Here is a 21,485-nt window from a genome sequence, read left to right on the forward strand (position 1 = left end):
GATAATTTAAGAAAAGGTTTATATGACCTGGGATAAGAGAAAAAAGTTCAAGAAAGGAACATCAAAAAAAAATAATAAAACTTAAAGCAGAAATCAACGACATGGAAACCCAAAAATCTGAAAGGTCAATGAAACCAAGAACTGGTTCTTTGAGAAAATAAACAAGATTGATAAACCACTAGCAAGACTCAAAAAGAAAGAGAAAGAGAGAACCCTAATAAACCGAATCAGAAATGAAAAAGGGGTCATCACAACAGAAACTACTGAATTCAAAAGATCATCAGAGACAACTTTGAGAGTCTGTACGCCACAAAACAAGAGAACCTAGAAGAAATGGATAAATTCCTAGATTCCTATCAACTCTCAAGAAAGGAACATCAGAAACCAGTGGGAAACAGACATAAGTGATGAAATAAAATGCAAAAGAAAAAATATATATAGTAAATACCATGTATTAAAACAGAAAAACAAAAAGAGAAACAAATCCTATTCTGCAAATGAGACATTAATCTCAAACATGATGGCAGTAAAAAATGTGTCAACACTTCCAGAAAATAATCCAGTATGAACTATGTAAGAGATATTGCAATACTGTTCATAATATAAGACTAAAGACAACTTAGATGTCTAAAATAAACACAGATACAGTTTTAGATATTCACTGCTACTCAACCAACCTCAGAGTCTCTAAATAGTTATTTCTCACGATTCAGTAGGTGGGTTGGGTAGTCTAGTTTCACCTCTAGATCCCATGTGGGAACATTCATCTAAATGGTCAGATGGGTTAGCAGAGCCAAGATAGCTTTTCTCTTTGTCTACTGGTTCATGTTGCCTGTAAACTTACAATTTAGACCCCCTTCTTTACATGTGAGTCGCAGAAAGGCATTCTTTAAGGAATAAGCTCAGTATTCACACATCATCTCTACCACAGACTGGTCAAAGCAAATCACAAGGTCAAAAGAGATTCAGATAATAAAGATTTCACCTCTAGATTGAAGAGTAGCAAACCACAATACAAAGAGGAATAATATCAGAATGAAAGAAATTGATGATCATTAATCATTCTAACTCAGGGGTGTGTGTGTGTGTGTGTGTGTGTGTGTGTGTGTGTGTGTGTGTGTAGCACTGCACTGTAGTACTGTTGTTCCATCGTTCATAGACTTGCTCAAGTGGGCACCAGTAACATCTCCATTGTGAGACTTGTTGTTACCGTTTTTGGCATATGGAATACTCCAAGGGGAGCTTGCCAGGCTCTGCCGTGCGGGCGAGATACTCTCAGTAGCTTGCCAGGCTCTCCGAGAGAGACGGAGGAATCGAACCTGGGTTGGCTTTGTGCAAGGCAAACGCCCTACCCTCTGTGCTATCGCTCCAGTCCGTGTGTGTGTGTGTAAGTGTACAAAATGCACATACACAACAGAATACAATGCAATGTTAAAAATAAGGTGTAAAACATTTAATATATGTAGTACATTATCATTTCTCTATGAAAAGATTTATGTATATAGTCCATAATCTATGTATGATTATAAATCCTAAAAATATACTTAAAAATAAATTCAACATTGAGCTATGCAAAATACTCAATATGTTGGCACAGGATGCAGGACATTGAGGACATATCAGAAAGGCCAGCAGAGATATAAGTCAACAGGCCTAGAGGCAAGGACAATGGGGTGTTGTGTAGCTATGAGAATTGCAGAGTTGTGGAACCAGTGAGGGGTTGTGGATCCACAAAGAGGCACAGGTCAGCAAACCCAGTAGTTAACAATGCAGCATGGTAGGGATTATACAAAGAGATGTCTACATAAAGAGAATAGTAGCATTGAGTAAATAACTATATTTAGGCTAAAGTGAAGCCAAGTTTCTTACTGCTAAAGAAGGCATTTATAAACAGAGAAAGGAGAACAGCAAAGAATCCTGATGTATTCGATTGCAACTGAAATATAAGAAGTAGCTTAAAAGATACAGGAATATTAATGGATTTCTGAACATTCACTACATATGTGCATATCTTCACTCATATATTTCTTATTTAGAAAAGAAATAACTCCGCAAGACCCCAACTTTATATTTTTATGTACCATCTCTCTTACAAAAATAAATAGCAACAACTTATATCAATCAGGGAACATTAGAGAAACAGCTAATTCCAGGACTAGATCAGGCAAAGTATAAGACGATACAGGAACAGCATATTTCACCCAAAAGTGTGACGGAAATTCACAACAAATAATATGGGTGCATGATAAATAGAAGAGTAAACTTAAAGGGGCCCCGTTAGCTAAATGAGGGAAAACTTATATAGTAGAACAACAAATAATAGTAACAAATTGCAATACTTTAAAATTAAAGTCCTTGAATATCTATTGAGTTAATGAATAAATAAGAAAAAGGGAAGTACTGCCTCACAATAAAATACTAATTAATATATGCAGAAAGAGAAATAATGCTTGGCAATTGTAAATGTAGTTAACCCGTGTAGAGGTCATCAATTACTTCCACGCTAAGACAAGGGAGTAGAGATTTTATGAGAAATAGGATGCTGACATTAAAAAGGACACCAGTGTGATCAAGATGTTAAATACTAGTAACGATATAGGTTGTCATCTTATGCCTCTGAGTGCAATGCACTGAGAAGGTATAGCCCTATTTCTGTGGTCATCCTGAGAGGAATGCATGACCTATCTGAAGTCATGAGTAAGTATCACAATATGTGTTGTGGATCGTCCTATAGAACAAAGGACCTAAACCTTATGAAACTGTCAAAGACAGACGAGGGGGAAAAGGCTGAAGAAATCAGAAGACAACAAAAAATAACATGTATACCAGGATAGTATGCTGGACGAGAAAAGAACAGGGATGGGGTCATAACTCTGTGTTAGAACCCATACCCTCACATGTATGAAGCCTTAATTCAATCTCTCTACTGTAGAATTTAAGAGTACCTTAATATTTTCAAATGCACTTTCCTTTCTCATCATGAAGTATGTTTTGGGAGGGAGGCTTCTAGGTCACACTGGCATTGCTCAGAGTTTACTCCTGGTTCTGTGCTCCTGAGATATTTGGGGGACCATAGACAGTGCCAGGATACAATGGCCACGTGCAAGGTAAGTGCTTTCTCTAATCCATGTACTATCTCTCTGGCCCCTGATCGTGAACTTTTTTTTCTGAAGTAAAATAGTTTTATAGAATAGTTTCATTTATCTTTGTGATCCCAGAACCTATGACATATTTAATAATCTATTCATTGCTATGTCCTTTAATAGCAATTCTACAACCATCATTGCTCTGATTCTCTGATTAGAAAATATAGTATAAAGATTCTACTACACTGAAAGAGGAAAACAGAGAAGTTAAAATACATATGTTAGACTGTAGATAATAAAATGTCAAGGATTATCATTCTTAGAAACTTACAGGAAGAAAAATTATTTATAGTATTATCCTAAGAGTATTTAACCAATAGCCAAAACAAGGAAAAAAGTCAGCAAAAATAATGGTAAACTGTTGACAGTTTAGAGTAAGAAAACAGAAATAAAATGTTCAAAATACAAAGGAGGTTTTTGGATTAGAAACAACAAATGTTGGCAAGAACATGGAGAAAAGGAAACCATGGTACACTGTTACTGAAATGTAAATTGCTGCAGCCTCAATGAAAAACAGCATGGTGATTCCTTTAAAAAATAAAACATGAGAGTAGCATATGATTTAGTGATACCACAAGTTAGCATTTATACAAAGGATATTACAATAATATTGAAAGAGAATTTAGACCTCTATGTTCACAGCGTTACTCACAAGAACCAAAAGGTATAATCAGTGTAGACGCCCATGAACTGGACAAAGAAGCTGTAGTACTTATACTCAATGAAATACTACTCTGTCATTTGAAAAAAAAATCATGCCTTTTGGTGAAAAATATGTGGAACTTGAGATGATTATACTGCGTAAAAAAAGATTTCACTCATATGTAAACCAACAAAAAGGTAATTAACCTACCTCCAAGACTTAGTGAAAACTATGGTAGTTATCAGAAGGAAGAGGGTCAGTAGAGAACAGGACAGAGATCTTTATGGAGGGAAGGTAGTAGTGGAACTTTGGTGATAGGTGTAATGAATCTTATATACAAGTTTTAAACTCTACCCATGGAATTCTGTATCACTGTAAACCAATTACAATTTTTTAAAAGTGTGGAGAGGGAGGAGAGCCACACAGACTTATGGGGGATAGTAGAAGATAATCTTTTATGAGAACTCTAAAAATTGTTTATATTAAATCTTATATAACTGCCCATTTTTTGCTTTTGGGTCATACCTGGCAGTGCTCAGGGGTTACTTCTGGCTCTGTACCCAGGAATCATGCCTGATGGTTTGGGATCAAACCCAGGTTGGCGGGATGCAAGGCAAGTTGGCGAAATACACTGTACTATCTCCCCAGCCCATATCTAACTGCTCTGAAAGCATATATTCTATTAATAGGTCAATATAAAGAGCACCTAAATCTCAGAAAAACTTAACATTTAAAACATGGTAAGATACTTTTAAATCGGAAAGAATAGGGGACTAAGAGATAGTACAATGGGCAGAGTGCTTGCCTTGCAAGCAGTCAACCCAGTATTTATCCACGACACCCCCATACAGTTCTACAGGACTGCGAAGAGTGATTCCTGAGTACAGAAGTACGAACAAGCCCTGATCACTGCAGGGTATGCCCCCAAAACACAAATGAATAAATAAACTGGAATAGATTTTTATTGTAGAAAACAAAACTCTATGGGCCAGGTATCCAGGTCAGCAACAGTGTACTTGCCTTGCAAGTAAGTATGAGGCTCTGAGTTCAATCCCAGGATTGCAAAACCTAAACTAAGCAAAACTGTCTAAGGCATTTAGTTTTTTTAAATTGATCTCAAAGTTATTCATTTATTTATTTTGCTTTTTGGGTCACACCAATCGATGCTCAGGGGTTACTCCTGGCTTTGCACTCGAGAATTACTCCTGGCAGTGCTCCAGGGACCATATGAGATGCTGGGAATCGAACCCGGGTCGGCCTCAAGCAAGGCAAACGCCCTACCCACTGTACTATCGCTCCAGCCCCAAAGTTATTTAAAAATGAGTATATTTCACATAGTTCAATATTCATCCATATCTATCCTATGTGATATGCACACTTTTAGTATATTTTATAAGCTATAGAACCTATTGCTGAACTAAAATAAAAGATGCTTCAAAATCTCTGCTATAAGTTAACACCACAATAAACTTTAGAAAAATGTCTTTTCAAGAATTTAAACACAATTGAATATTACATCATGACACATAACTCATCTGCTTTAGAAAAAAAGATATTAAATCATATAAAATTAGTTTTTTTCTACTCCAAATAATGTCTAATCAGAAATTTTAAAACTGGGGCTGGAGCTATAGCACAGCAGGTAGGGCATTTGCCTTGCACACAGCCGACCTGGGTTCGATTCCCAGCATCCCATATGGTTCCCAAGCACCCCTGAGCATCGCCGGGAGTGACCCAAAAAGCAAAAATAAAAAAAATAAAAAAAAAAGAAATTTTAAAACTGCAATGTCTTCCCCTTAAAATAAAATTTTAAAGCTATATATTTTCTAGTACATTATAAGTAAAACAATATTTAGTGTTAATATAAATTAGAATCGGTATGGTTTTTAAGTTAAAACATTTTTTTGGATTGTTTTATTAAATTAGATAATACTATGTGCCCGGAACAGTGACTAGCATGAGTTCAACACTCAATAAATAGCATTGTGTATGTTCTTATAGAAAAGTGGAACAGATGTGCAATAAGGTTAAATGGCTTAAAAACCTCATAGATCAGCCAGAGGTATTGAGATAGTGTGTGAATTCTCAGTGATTTCTTACAGTAGTGGAAGGCATCCCTAAATTGGGAGGCAATAACCATCTCAGTAATTCTCAAAAATTTTTGTTATTTATGTTAGGGGAAAAAACTTATAGAAAACTTTGTAAGAACAAAGGAATAAAGTCACAGTAAACTATCAAGACTAACATATTCAATGTTTGACTTATACTCATAATCCCCAAATCAAACACAGCTCCTGGCATACAAAGTAAGCAATCAATAAAGAGTTACTGAAGTATAAATTAAGATGAAGTGGTCTGAGACTGAAAAATACTGAAACTTTAAAAATTACTATTTCTGGGGGCTGGAGCAATAGCACAGCAGGTAGGGCATTTGCCTTGCAAGCGGCCCGACCCGGGTTCAATTCCCAGCATCCCATATGGTCCCCCAGCACCGCCCAGAGTGATTCCTGAGTAATTGAGCCAGGAGTAACCCCTGTGCATGGCTGGGTGTGACCCAAAAACAAACAAAAAAAAATTACTATTTCTGAAACAATTTCTGAAAACGATTTCACTTTAAGAAAGCAAATAAAATGCCATGCACAGAAACTTCCGAACCACTTTCAAATCCTTTTTGGCAAATATGCTATAAAAAATATATAATATTAGAATTATTTAAAACTTCATCTAAATGTAATATGTCATTTCAGACATGAAAAAAAAAAAGCCACAAATCCTGAGGAATCTTTCCTAATTTCAACTCAAGAGGAATATGATTTTTTCTTTCTATTTATATATGAAAATCAGCTTGAACTTTCAGCTGTAAATTGGAAATACAATTATTTCACTTTCACTTGTTCAAGTCAAGTACATCTAGAAAAATCCCCAATTTGGGGGTGGGGGAAAATCAACTTTCATAAACAAGCAGTGCTATATAAAAGTAAAAATAAAAAAAAGACTAGCTAACAAAACTCTGTCTCAGAAGCCACCTGTTAGAATATACACTTACAGCAAGCAGTTTATGGTTTTAGCACATTTTCCACACTGAAAACTCAACATTTCCAGATCAGTGGGAAATAAAAAGTTTAATACGAAAATACAGTCCTATCTCTCTCACTCCACTCCTGAAGATAAGAAGGGACCAACTGGGCCAAAGATGTAGCTTAAGAGGTAGATAGAATAAAAAGCCTTGTTTGTGCTAGGCCCTGGGTTGTGCCACTGACCATGGCCCCAATGCACTGGAGTGGCCCATTTAAAAAAAGAGGGAGGGAATCAATTGTCTTTTGTTTTAAAAGGCAACTCCAAGTTGTTGCTTATCACCTCATTACAAAATCCCACTTAAAAAAAAATGATCTATTTAGGGAAAAGCAAAACCACACCCTTTAGTAAAACTGAACTCTACAGCTCTCAAGTTAGCTTCTGAAACAACTACATTTCCAGAGATAGTTGGGACTACATCTTTTGAGACTATTTCAAATTAAAATCTTCGAACAGAATGAGGCTATACATAATAGTATCACATCAACTGCTGAAAGGTGGGGGACCATTAAAAACATCAATCAACATTTCATAACAAAATGACGAGCGTTTCTCAGAAAAAATAAGCTAAAAAACAACTAAAGCTACTAGTCTGCATTAAAAAAAAGTAGATTAACAGAAAACAAAAGTATTCTTAATTTTGCTTCCTTGAAGACACTGCAAGAGCTATTGTTCAATCTCCTGACAGCATTAATATTATCTATAAATCTAATATCTGGAAAGTTCTTCTGTCAGTTTTCAAAACCAAACAAAATTTAGTGAGAAAAAAATAATTCTAGTGCAAAATCTTTGAAAAAGCGGCTGGAATACAGCTCAATGGTAAAGCACAGGATGCTTTGCATGTGTGAAAACCTATGTTCATCGCCATCACACCACAAACACGCAAATTCAAATCTGAAAACATACATTGAATACATTCACATTTAATTAGATTTAAAACTAAGAAACAGGAAGGTCACAAGCATCAAGGTGTGTAAGGTCTGTAAATGGCAGATCTAAATCAGTTAAAAAAATTTTTTAAAGAGAACCTCTTTGAATGAACGATTTTAAATACCACCAAATATATAAACTGACGATCTTCAAAATTTCTAACAAAGCAAACCCTTCCGGTAGAAAGCTTTTCACATCATTCACATACACGAACGTTGGTAAATTAAGAACTAAATGCAAATCCAAAACGCTAAAAATCATCTGATGGTACTTAAAACATTTCAAACATCGGATTTTTGTTTTCGTCTTCGTTTCTCGGATCTGCTAGTAATGCTTTTCTGGAATGGATCTTCTTTTCGATACAAAACTGTCCAAAATGCCATTCCAATGTGTGAATAGAGCTTGTAGGCTAATTCTCAAATCCTGCTCAGGAGATGCTCAATGATAGCTCTCGTTCCAATTTCCTAAGACTCACAGAGCAACACACAGACAAGAGCTCCTATCCTATCCAGTTAGAAAAAGGAATAAAGGTCCTAGGGAGCGGCCCCTTCTTTTGTTTTGGTGGCAGAAGCTGCAAAAATGAAAGGTTCATTGGAGCCATCTGCACCTATCTCTGCCCAGCACCGCCCTGCAGAACACTTGAATCCACCCGTTCAGGACTCTCGAGCCCTGCAAAGAGGCGAACCCGTCTCGGGGGGTGGAGGTGGGGGGGGGTGTCAGGTTGTGTGCTCCGGGGTACAGACAGAAAAGGGGGGAGGAACACAGATCCTCTGAGGACAGAGGGACAAGGCAATGCACCCAGATGGGGAGGAGGGGACGCGCCACGGCGACTGGGCGGCTTGCAAATTCACGGGGTTTGAAAAAAAAAAAAAAAGCCCTAAGGAATAGACGGAGAACGCAGCCAGTTCACAGAACCGGGCCAAGAGGGAGGCGAGGCACATTTACAGGGGACCCAGGAGGGCGTGAACTCGGCAGCGCGGAATCCAGAGCCCCAAATGGTTTTGAGACGACCTCGACACCGATCGGGACGGCGACGCCGAGACTTACGGTTCCTTCTCCGGCCGAGGGTCAGGGTCGGGTGGACCCCGCAGTCCTGCCACCGCCGCGGCCGCCCTGGCTTCTCGCGCCGGGTCGGCGACCTCAGGTAGCCTCTCCGCCCCACCCACCTCGGGCGGGCGGCCCTTTCCTCGCCCACCCGGGCGCGCGGGCTGGGCGGGAGGCTGCTGGGGCCGCGGCGGCGCGCCGGAGGCCGGCGGGGAGCGCTGAGCGAGCCGGCCGCGCCGGCTGCGAGGATCAGACTGGGCGGGCGCCCCCCATCCCTCTCCGGCCGCCGCGCCGCCTCACACGGGGGAGGGGAAGAGGGGGCGGTGGCTCTCGCCTCCGCCTCGCGGTCAAGTCCGGCTCATGCTCACGTCTGGCGCGCGCGCCGCCGCCGCCGCCGCCGCCCTGGCCGCCCGCCTCCCCTCCCCCGCCGCGGGCCCTGCAGCTAGCGCGTCTGCCGCCGTCGCCCCGGGCTTCGCGCTGCCCTCCGCCGCTCCCAGACAGCCCTCAGCCCCAGCGAGCGGCAGCGCGAACGGCAGCCCCTCGGCCCCCGACCCGGAAGCTCTTCTGCGGCCTGCCGCGAGGGTGCCAGGGTTTGAACCCGGAAGCGAATTTTTCGCCGCGGTAGCGGCGGGGTGGCCCTCGGAGGCCTTTGGGCGGCTGGAGTCCTCCGGTTTACTGAGAGAATGAGGGGGTCTGTGATGCTGAGGTGCGAGGGCCGGGGACAGTAACGTGCCGATGGACTGGAGAGTCTTTGATCCTGAGGTCCGGGCTCTCGAGGCGCGGGCGGGGAGCGCTGCCCTAGGAGCCGGGCAGTCTCCGGAGGCGACCAAGGGTTTTCCTTTCACAGGAAGTTGGGCCGAGCCGCTGGGAAGAAGGGCAGGACTGCGAGAGCGATGACAGTCCCCTGCCCCGCAAGTGACCGTCCCGCCCAGTGAATTGCATGTAGCGCCCCGGGGAGGGGTGTTCGGCCGCCCGCACGGGCGAGACCGCTGGGTGCCTGGTCCTTCGGCACAGGAAGAGGCGCAGGCTCGCGATCACAGCGAGAAAAACTGAGCTGGGAGCCTGAACTCGCCGCCTCCACCAGTTTTACCAGGCAAGGAGTTTCTTTCTTTCAAGTGGTTGCGTAGAAGTCAGAGTCACTTTCGGGGAGGCAGTTCTTGGAGATAAGAGGTGTTTGCGGGTCCGTGACCGGGAGTGGCCGGGTGGTGGCGGGACCTCCTGGCAGCTTGTATTTATGTCGTTTCGGGGCGGCCGAGCGGCTCAGCTTGCTTCCCCGTGGTTGCAGCTCACCGCTTTGCTACTCTCCCAGAGAGGCCCCAAACTTTGGGCCTTCCCTGTTATTTCTCCGTGGGGTTAGTCTCTCCGGGAATCTTTGTTCTTGCCACCCCCCCCCCCACCTCGTGGAATTCATGCCATTGCCTTCTTAAGATGACGAGTTCGTGGGTTCTTCGTGTTGTCACACTTGGTTTGTGAGCGCTTCTCCCTCTTCTCACCTTACAGAACACAAGTTTTCTTAAGTTTAAAATTCAATAACTGGTTGCATTATCCTTTCTGAACCTTAGCTTTTCCTAGCTAAGTGTTTGACTCTGTTAGACACCTCAAAAAATAATAAAATAATAAATTATACTGTAGCATGCATTGCTTTCCTCATAGAAAAACTATAGGAGCAGCTATGGTATAACGCTTATTTCGGTATTCAACAGAAAAAAATCGATATTTTTCCCAAAATAATTTCATTAAATGTACTTACTGTTATCGGTGGGAATTCATTTGGTTCCAAGTTCCAGTATTCGTTCCCTTAATGTTAACCTTATTTAATAAAATTGCCCTTTTTTTTTTTCTTTTTTTTTTTGCTTTTTGGGTCACACCCAGCGATGCTCAGGGGTTACTACCGGCTTTGCACTCAGGAATTACTCCTGGCGGTGCTTGGAATGCCGGGGATCAAACCAGGTGGGCTGCGTGCAAGGCAAATGCACTACCGGCTGTGCTATTGCTCTGGCCTCTAAAATTGCCTTTTAAACTAAAAAGATCTTGCTACAGAATGCACTCACGTTTTTGAAAATTATCCTTATTGATATGTGATGAGTGGTAAAATGAGGATGAGGAAAAAGAAAGCTGAGTAATTAAGAGTACCAATGTAAGTAGTCTTGGAGTCCCTGGTAATTCCCTCAGTATCTATGGGCCAGAGCGGTGGCTGAACCATTGAGCCTTGGAGCCCGTTGGCAAAGTCTTGCAGGGAGTGGTCTAGGCTTCTGACTATTTTTGGAAGACTCTGAAAGCTAATATATAAATATTAAATATATGTATATATATAAATGTTTATATCCTTTGATATCTATAAGGATTGGTATTTGTCACAATAAAGTAATAGTAGTTAAGGAGGAAATATGTACACAGAGACTGCTTGAAACTCAATTATTTGTTGGCAACCATCTGAAGGTAACTTAAAATTAGTCCAGTAGTCTGGAAAAAGTAATTTTATGCATGTATTTTATGTATATGTACATGTATTTGCATATCTATGTGTACACATATTGGAAACAAAATTGGAAAATACTTATTATCATTACGAATGTTTTCTCAACTAGTAAACTGTTTTGTCTCCGATAGATGCCTCAAAAAAATCATCATGTAGCTCATCCAAATATCTTAGATCACTTCTTTTAAAGATTGTAGCACTGACTAATTTCAGTTTCCAGACTATCAACTCTCTACCAATCACCTGTGTAATTTATGGACAACACTGTATATTACCCTAAATAATTTTTAAGCCGTTCTTTTTTGATACTTATATTTTATAAGTCTATCCTTGTTTTTACATCTAAAAAGCAGATTCATTTTTTTCTTTTTGGGTCACACTTGGCTTTACTCAGGGGTTACTCCTGGCTCTGCACTCAGGAATCACTCCTGGCAGTGCTCAGGGGACCCTATGGGATGCTGGGAATCGAACCCAGGTCGGCTGCGTGCAAGGCAAACGCCCTCCCCACTGTGCTATCACTCCAGCCCCATCATTTTTTCTTTTTTTGAAATTCAGTACTTTTTTATAATTATTAAAAAAGAATATATTTTATTAGGACCTTACTATATGTCATTGTTCTGTTCTGAATACTTTATAGTTTCAACTGTATTTTTCAAATCAGTTTGTGAAATTACTACAATTTTCAGCCCTATTTGTCACATAATAAAACTGATTCAGAAAGAGATTATGTGTTTGTCCAAAGTTACTTACCAGGGTTCAAAAAGCAGATTCTTACGAATTTAAGATCAATTAGGTCCTTTTTAAAAAAGATTATAGCCGAAAAAGGAAAGCAGAGTATAAGAAAATCTTATATTCAAAGCTTAGATTTTGATTAGATCTTTGTATCAATGCAAAGATACAACCAGTTTTACCTTTAGGTTTCCCTTTGTATGTAGTTTATACTAAGAAAAATCAACATTTAAAAATGATTTTTAAAGTAGTTGTATCTAATCTTTCAAGTGATTTTGTTTTGTAAGCAATGGGAAATCCAGAAAACATAGAAGATGCATATGTTGCTGTTATTCGTCCAAAGAATATCGCAAGCCTCAATTCTCGGGAATACAGAGCCAAGTCATATGAAGTGAGAATATAACATTTGATTTACTTCTATTGAATGCCTTTATCCATTATCATTTTCATTTGTATGTAAAGTTTTTTAAATAACGTAGGAGTCCTGCTATTTGTTTAGCCATTGGTTAAGCTGATTGAATTGGGCATGAGCTCCACTTACATGTAAAGTCTTAATAATATCCAGTGAATTCTCTTTGACCACCTAGATCTTGATAAACTAGGATTGACAATCCTAGGTCTTTGCCCATCACTTTTCTTCTGTAGCATGCTTTTAAAAATTATATACATATATGGGTATGTTTAATTTTTGGGTTTTGGGGCCACACTGGGGCTACTCTCAGTTCTGTACTCCCAGCAGTGCAGGGGATCATGGACAAAGGGACTCAATCCTGCAATGATGTATCAAAGATATCATGAGCTGTTTCCCTCCAGACACAGTTTTTTTGTGAGAGTTTAGTAGCACTGTTAACAGAGTTCTCTATTCACCATTCTCCCCTCCTTTGTAACTTCAGTCTTATTGTTAAGAGTCCAAGAGTTTGTTTTCATTTGCCATTGTCCATTTCCTTTTTTTGCTTTTTTATATCACACATATTATTGAAATAATACAACATTTATCCTTTTTTCTCTAATTTTACTCATTATAAAGCCCTATAATTCCATCTAAATTGTAGTGAAAAGATAGGCTTTCATTTTTTTCATATAACTAAGTAGTATTCTACTGTGTATAATATACCACATTTTATTTTCTTTGTATTGCTTTCAGACCTTAGCTATTGTAAATAGCACTTGTTACATGCCTTTTGATCCTGTTTCTATCCATTGATATGTATTTTATCAAATGTTAATTATACTATTTGAGTTTTTCTGATAAGATTTAATCTATAGAATAGCTCAAAACTTAAAGTACAAAAATGAACTTATTCTCAATTCAAAATTAACAGTTGTTCTTAGCTATTTTTCTAGTAACTATTTTAACAGTTCACTTTTTAAATAGCTTTTTATCTTTAATGAGGCTCTAGACAAGTATTTATTTGAAGTCTTTGTTATATTACATATATTAGTAAATGTAAATGAGACCGAAAAACGCAAAGCAAAGTTATTTTTTATATACAACAGATTCCAGGTATCATAAAATGCTTCTAATTTAACCTGACTCCAACTGATTTCTCAAACTTATTGTTTAAATTGCTTTTTGGTTACCTGAAACCTATAAAAGGAAACACAAGTCCTCAGGAGTTTGTTGCTTCATCAGTCCTCCGTTTTACTGGTTCTCAATCCTGGCTGCATTGTTGATTCATCCAGGATAAACTTTGAAAAATTTTAGAGCCCGAGGCAAAGAAAAAGTACAGGAGTTACCGTACTTGGCCTTGTATGCAGCCTATATAGCAGAGAAACCAGTTCAGTATTCAGTGGTATCCAAGCATAGGCAGGAGGAACCCCACCTTGGAGTACTGCTGGGTATGGCCCAAACTTTCCAGCCCCCAGAGCAGCTTCTAGATGAGGGCTCCAAATTCAAAGCACTCTGAATTAACAGATCTTAGAAAAAAAGAGAGTACTAGCATTTTTTTTAAACTCACAAGTTATTCTAATATATAACTAGAAATATAAAGATTACTAACTTATTATGCTTTAGGCAGGTGAATTTTATTTTAAACTTTATCTTATTTTTATCTAAGATTTTGTTGCATGAAGTTCCCATTGAAGGACAAAAAAAGAAGAGAAAGAAAGTTTTGTTGGAAGCTAAACTTCAAAGCAATGGTGAAATAACACAAGGCATATTAGATTATGTAATAGAAACCACAAAACCAATTTCTCCTGCAAACCAGGGTATCAAAGGTAAGAAAAAAATTCCCTCTATTTTTTAACATAGTTTACTCCAAATGATGTGGGAAAATACTTTTTTTTTTTTTTTTTTTTTTTTGCTTTTTGGGTCACACCCAGCAATGCTCAGTGGTTACTCCTGGCTTTTCACTGAGGAATTACTCCTGGAGGTGCTTGGGGGACCATATGGGATGCCGGGGATTGAACCCGGGTCAGCCGCATGCAAGGGAAACGCCCTACCCGCTGCGTTATCACTCCGGCCCGGGGAAAACACTTCTTAAAAAATTTAGTCAACTCATCACTTCTAAAATGTTTCTTTCCATTTAAAAAATCTTTTAAAAGTACTCAAAAACTTTTTCAAGTTGAGAAATATTTAAGTCACAGTGTTAATGATTTATTCAATACAGAGGAGAAATCAAAGGGCAGCCTGGAAACTAAAATAAAGCACAAATTACTTTTGCTACAATTCGCTAGATACATATCTTTAAACTACTGATCTATTTCTCTACTCTAAAACAGAGGAAACTTAAAACCTTCCTCAGTATCTGAAAGTTAAGATTCATGGATTAGAAATGGTTCTATAAGGTAGCAAAGGTTTTCTTCACATTTGATCACAAGATGACCATTTCTAGAGAGCCACATTGTAGAATTTCTAGTCCTAAAAGGTTAGGGTTCCATTTAAAATATTAGCTGATATAAAACCAGTGAAACTGGTAAAATTATTATGATCAGTTTTCTGAGGCCATAGCCTAAAGGAAGCAGATAGCAGTTATGAGTTATAGAATTTATAAACTATGTCAGAGTCAGATATTACAATTAAAAAGATAAAGCTAATTTCAGTTAAATATAGGTTGCATTATTTTCTGTTAGGCAAGGCATTCCTTTTTGGTTTTTTGAAGTTTACTTATTGTTTTGTTGTTGTTATTCACCTTTATGAAAATGCCTGATTGATTTTTGCGTGTGAAGAGACTGTTGCAGAGAAAAGGTGAATCCTGTGATTTAGTTTATTGGTTATTTAGAGATAGCTGAAATATATATAAGCCTGTGCTTTATATCTTCTGCAAGTATTATTTACCTCCTTGTTAAGCTGTCCACCGGAGCCTGATGGACATCTGTGGAGTAAGACTCCTAAACATTGTAGTTCAAGATTATAAAAAGTTCTAAATAGTTTATAGATTTTGATATGAGGAGTTAGGGTTAGAAACTTCATTTCCTAATTTGTATTGAGTGCTTTATTTTTTTCCCACCAAATCAGAAGTTATAGTTACAAATTAGCAAAGTAGGTAGTTAAAAACAAATGGATGTGGAAAAGGAGTAAGGCAGAAAAGATCTAAGTGGGACAATACCTCAAACAAGTCAAAAGAAATGTTGCTTCTGAACTATTAGAATGTTACTGTATTTAACACATTTTGTACAATTGTGAATTTCATTTTCTAAATTAATTTTATGGGGATATACTAAGTTAAGTCATAATAATAAAAAAAAAACATTGACTAGCATTTTATGAGTAAATAAAGCTGCTTGAACTCATCTGTACAACCACTGAACACATCCAATTTGGCATTTCTACCTGGGTTAGAAAAAATGATTTATTTGGGGGTGATGCTCCAGGGATACCTAGGAGGGCTGATTAAAATCCTGGCAAAGGTTTGTAGAAGATGAAAGGTTTTAGAGTGCCAGATTCATAGGTTGTTACTTGTAGCCCTCTTTCTGCCAAAGGATGGTGATTATAATCCAGGACTATAATTTGTAGAAGATTTTAATAAAAACTGAACTTGAGAGTGAAGGTTGAATGTTAAATTAAGAGCTGCTAAACTGAAAACTCTGAAACTCTCCTTAGCCATCATAGATTGTAGTGAAGTTCTTTCCACCTTCATCCCTGCTAAGTGAGAAGCCGTATGCCTCAACCTTAGAGGATTACCTGCTGTTTAGCTGCTTTATCAGTTCTTTGCAGGACAACTTTCCTTGCTGTGCATAGGAGCTTTTCTAGTGAGTTAAGACAGGGACTAGGAATGTACCAAGTGATTGTCCATAGAGTAATTTACATTATCAAAATTAATGGGTTTTATTAATGCATATTTAAAATTGACTTTATATGTTAGTCTTAATTTTGTTTTTAAACAATTCTAATTCTCAAGTTATTTTATAAGATATAAAAGCTCTTTTTAAAAAATCTGTACTGACTTTTTAAATAATGATTAGGAAAACGAGTGATACTAATGAAGAAATTTCCGCTGGATGGGGAGAAGATGGGCAGAGAAGCAGCATTATTTATTGTTCCATCAGTTGTCAAAGGTAAAATCTAAGTTTGATCTTAGGGATTTTTGTGTACTTTTGATGCTAAGTAAAATGACAATTTAAAAAATATTCCTAGTTACTGCTCTATTGATATTTTTTTTGGGGGGGTCACACCTGGCGATGCACAGGGGTTACTCTTGGCTCATGCACTCAGGAATTACTCCTGGTGGTGCTCAGGGAACCATATGGAATGCCGGGAATCGAATCCAGGTTGACAGCATGCAAGGCAAATGCCCTACCTGCTGTGCTGTTGCTCCAGCCCCTCTATTGCTCTTTTAAAATACATGATTTTAGATTAATAGAAGCTGGAAATTTTTGTTAAAGATGTTTTGATTTCAAGTAATTGCAGATGCAGAATGCCTGATTAGTCTAAGCCACTGGATTTGAGCAATATTCAGGCTCTGGATTGAATTGTAATTTTTTTTTTTTTTTTAGGATTTTAAAAATGAAGACCAGGCTTAACTTAGTACTAGATCAACTGCCTTGAAAATATGAGGCCATAAATTCATTGCTGGTCCCATTCCATCATTTCTTTGAGCTCCTTAAACATCCTCACATTCCCTCTTTAAAGTCTTTATCAGGGAGGTTATACAGCTCATTGTAACTGGTTGAGTCTTTAGGGCTACCAGTTGGTCAATAAGCTTGGTGGGGTTCTGTGTTGTTTTCATATTTTGACTTTTGCAGCTGGAGGTGTTACTTGTGTGTTGTTTTGTGTCTTGGTGTTTGAAGTTAGGATGTCTTTGTATGCTCATGATGAGATAGGTGGAGAAGAGGAGGCTTCCAGACCACCTAATCTGTGAGCAAATGCAATCTTGAGGAATAGACAGTGCCCGGACATTTTGCTGCTTCTGTTTCTTGGGATCTCAGGACTGGGGTTGGGAGGAGCCAAGCCAGAGTGTCTGGCAGCCTCCTGCTTCCAACTCTGCTTTATGTAGGCTCCTAACCTGGAAGCAAAATGGTGATCTTGAGGAACAAACAGTGCCCCGATGCAGTGCTGCTTCCACTTTTTTGGACTAGGGTTGGGAGGATAAGCCATAAATTCAGTCCCCTGTGCTGCTCCACGTGTCAAGTGCAACCCAGGCAGCATTGCCATTTGTGATCTACAGTGTCACAACAAAGTATTTGATCTCAGGTGTATCACAACCAAATGTGTGTGAGCACCATAACTAAAATGTGAAATTCACAAGCACAGGAGACAAGTGTGTGACCCCCAGTAATCACTGCAACCAAAAGTGTGTGGCACTTGGTCGTTAAAACAACAACAAAGGGAAGGGATGGTGGATAAAATGAAATTTCAATTAAAAAAAAAAAGATTAGAGAGAGTATGCATAGTAAAGTGCTTGCATTGCAAGCAGCCAATCCTGAGCACAGCTGGGAGTGACCCCTGAGCACTGTCATCTGGTCAGAAAAAAAAACCTACACATCCCCAAATTAAATATGATTGATAAAAGCTTTGAAGGATGCCATAATTTAAAAGTTTTCAGATTATAATCAGTGATTTGTTGTTTTATTTTTTGTTTACGGGGTGCAGAACCACAATTGGTGGTGCTTAGGGGCTACTCCTGGCTCTGTGCTTACAGAAACACCTGGTGATGCTCAGGGGACTATAGCGGTGCCAGGGATTGAATCGGGATTAGCTGCATACAAGCAAGTGCTTTACTCCTCCTATAGAATTCTACCTTACTTCCTGGTTCTATAAATGGTTTTTTATAAGATTTAAATGGTTATATTATTGTTACAGTAGAAATATATAGGTAAGCATTTTGGAAAACAAACAGATTATGATCAAGGCTCATATTTGGGATTAGAATTTGTTATAAGAATTCTAAAATTCCCAGTAAATAATATTCAAGAACTTAGAACTAACGTGAGAATTTAATTTGAACCTCCCATGACCTGAACTCATGTAAAGCCTCTAAGGCAATAATTCCTGAAGATACAGTAATGACCCAGTATGGACATTCCATAGTCTGGTACTACCCAGTACTTACACGTTTTTTATTAGCCAACTCTTAGTATTTCCAACAATTTTTTTTTTCCCCTCAGTCATACTTAAGTTAGAAAGTTTGGTATTTTAACTGGTGTGGAAATTTTTAAGGGTTCTCTTAAGATTCTTAATGCTGCATGCATCCCCATTGATATGGTCACAGAGATGGCTATCAGTTGAATCCAAATCTTCTGATTCCAAATCTAGGATAATTTATGTCATTAATCTTCTTAACATTTTGAATGCTTTTAAATGAATATATAATTCTAAGCCTATCATATGATGATATAATTCTTCTTTTTTACATTTCAGATAATACCAAATATACATATACTCCTGGATGCCCAATTTTTTATTGCTTACAAGACATTATGCGAGTCTGTAGTGAATCCAGCACACACTTTGCTACACTTACTGCAAGGATGTTAATAGCCTTGGATAAGTAAGAAATGCCATTTAAAATGTTGTAATATATTTAATAAAATAGTAGAAATTAGCCCTGATAGTAACAGAGGGCTTATGTCACTTTTAGTGGTTAAAATTTTTTTTTTTTAATTTTATTGAATCACCATGTGGAGGGTTACATAGTTCTCAGGATTATGTCGGTTATACAATTCTCAAACACCCTTCCCTTCACCAGTGCCCATCCTCCATCACCAACCCCCCCAGTATACCTGCCGCCCCCTCCCACCTCCCCAGTCCCCACCCTTGTACTTGATAAGTTTCACTTCGTTTATGCCTTATCTCGATTACATTCCATGTTTCAACACACAACTCACTACCGTTGTTGGGGTTTCCCCCAAAAAAGAAAAGCAGTCCTATTGCCAAGGAGGCATTTGATAGTTCTCCACTACTAAGAATATAGAGATATTAAGTCCCGCTGTTTGTTACATAACTTTTCTTTTTCCCCCTTGCCCCGAGCCACCGAGTTCACGCCTGTTTAGTAATCGTCACGCTGCCTGACAAGGGAAAAAAAAAAAAAACGAAAAGGATGGTTATTTCCCGTCATCAGCAGACGTGGGGCTCTGGCTTAGTTGATAGACTAGTAGAGTGTCTGCAAGCAGTTTCTGGAACCGAAGGTCTTGCGCTGGTATCGGCTCCGGCTCGAGATTCCACCAGCGTCCCACTGTTCCATGTACATAATTTTTCCCCTTATATCCCATTCCCACGCCACCAGGTCTGTTTGCTTAATGGACAACACACTGTAGTTGACAACACGCCGCGTTTCTTCCCGAGAAAGAAGAAAATTTCTTCTCAGCTGGCGTGGGGATATAGCTTAGTTTAGTCTAGAGAGATGGCTACCGTTTTGATTGCCTTCAATATTTCAGCAACAGACTTACTATTCTTGTTAGGATCTCCCACAAAAGTCCGACCCATTAAAAGCGAACCATTACATATTGCTGATGCTAAGATGACATTAGGTTTTGGGTTTCTGTATAAAGTCCAGGGAAAGTACAACCAGAAATAACATCACTACAAACTTTTACCCTTTTATGGTGCTCATAAGATGGAGAAGTCCTGCGCTGTGTTCAGGAGGGAGGAGTTGAGAGAGAGAGACAGGTTAAAAGAATTGGGGGATGCCCGGTTCCCACTGTTTCAGCGCACCGTGGGGTCTCTGGTCCCATGCCGGAATTAGTTCAGTGGGCTGCCTGGAGTCCAAGGGTGCTCCCTTGGGCTCTTCCATCATGCTCGCTCCGCAGCCGGATCCAAAGGGAAGCACACGTGGGGGAGGTGGGTTTAAGTATCTATCTGCTGTGGGCGGGGGTCGCCGCCCCCGCCCCCTGGGGTCTCCCGCAAGCGCGCGAAAGCGTCCTGTTTCAGCTGGATCGCCGGCTCCATTTTGTGCTCAGGAAAACCGCGGATCCTGCGCTGTGCTCAGGAGGGAGGAGTTGAGAGAGAGAGACAGGTTAAAAGAATTGGGGGATGCCCGGTTCCCACTGTTTCAGCGCACCGTGGGGTCTCTGGTCCCATGCCGGAATTAGTTCAGTGGGCTGCCTGGAGTCCAAGGGCCTCCCTTGGGCTCTTCCATCATGCTCGCTCCGCAGCCGGATCCAAAGGGTAGTGGTTAAAATTTTAAAGATTTTTCTTGGTATTTTTTAAGGGATTTGTGCTATTTTACTAGGATACAGTTTTAAAAATAGTTTGCTGTGTCCATTAACAAAATTTTTATTAATAATAAATAAAATACTTAACAAAGACAGGATGTAATATCAAGAAATATTATATATCAAAGTTGGATTCATAATCTTTTTCTCTTTTTGGTCTTTAATTTTGTAACATATGCTTTTTTTTAACACATACTTCTGCTTTTATTTTGCCAGGTGGTTAGATGAACGTCATACACAGTCTCACTTTATTCCAGCTTTATTCCGACCTTCTCCTCTGGAGAGGATAAAAACTAATGTCATAAACCCCGCATATGCTACTGAATCAGGTCAGACAGAAAATTCACTGCATATGGGCTATAGTGCAGTAGAAATAAAGAGTAAAATGTTAGCCCTAGAGAAAGCAGATACCTGTATTTATAATCCTTTGTTTGGATCAGATCTTCAGTATACAAATCGGGTAAGACTTGAATGAATTTTGACTCGATTTCAAATGATATTTCACCTCAAATATTTTTTTTCTAGGATAAATGCATCTGTTACAAATTATAAATATTGAAATGATACACATATTAGCTTTATTCATGTTAAAGTCAAGTTTTCTAAATATTCTAAGAGGATTTTGTTTTATTTTTCTTTCTAGGTAGATAAAGTGGTAATAAATCCATACTTTGGTCTAGGAGCTCCAGACTACTCAAAAATCCAAATTCCCAAACAGGAAAAATGGCAGAGAAGCATGAGCAGTGTCACAGAAGACAAGTACTATTTTGATTTTACTACAAGTTACATTCTGCTGGGGTCAGGAGATAGTATGTCAAGCTAGGCATGCACCCATCTATTTCCCATA

The 21,485-nt window shown here is 39.1% G+C and overlaps 2 protein-coding genes across 4 annotated transcripts in view; one reads left to right on the plus strand and one right to left on the minus strand.

Annotated features, from left to right (window-relative positions):
- Nucleotides 1–9,367, minus strand: part of ANKIB1 (ankyrin repeat and IBR domain containing 1) — a 151,868-nt gene extending 142,501 nt beyond the window's left edge. For 2 of the 3 annotated variants that reach the window (XM_055123823.1, XM_055123822.1), the window contains exon 1: nucleotides 8,842–9,364. The gene's annotated coding sequence lies outside the window, so the exon portion shown is untranslated. Of the gene's footprint in view, nucleotides 1–8,841 lie in introns of all 3 variants that reach the window. The other variant, XM_055123825.1, reaches the window with a different exon arrangement.
- Nucleotides 9,368–9,461: 94 nt separating this feature from the next.
- The window catches only part of KRIT1 (KRIT1 ankyrin repeat containing), a 34,001-nt gene continuing 21,977 nt past the window's right edge, over nucleotides 9,462–21,485 (plus strand). Inside the window, exons 1-7 of the mRNA XM_004602172.2 lie at nucleotides 9,462–9,931; nucleotides 12,334–12,437; nucleotides 14,104–14,263; nucleotides 16,451–16,543; nucleotides 18,846–18,975; nucleotides 20,855–21,098; nucleotides 21,282–21,397. Coding sequence (XP_004602229.1) covers nucleotides 12,336–12,437; nucleotides 14,104–14,263; nucleotides 16,451–16,543; nucleotides 18,846–18,975; nucleotides 20,855–21,098; nucleotides 21,282–21,397 — 845 coding nt within the window. The 5' untranslated portion in view covers nucleotides 9,462–9,931; nucleotides 12,334–12,335. The remainder of the gene's footprint in view (nucleotides 9,932–12,333; nucleotides 12,438–14,103; nucleotides 14,264–16,450; nucleotides 16,544–18,845; nucleotides 18,976–20,854; nucleotides 21,099–21,281; nucleotides 21,398–21,485) is intronic.

Source organism: Sorex araneus, chromosome 1 (assembly GCF_027595985.1).
Source record: "Sorex araneus isolate mSorAra2 chromosome 1, mSorAra2.pri, whole genome shotgun sequence".
Taxonomy (NCBI): domain Eukaryota; kingdom Metazoa; phylum Chordata; class Mammalia; order Eulipotyphla; family Soricidae; genus Sorex; species Sorex araneus.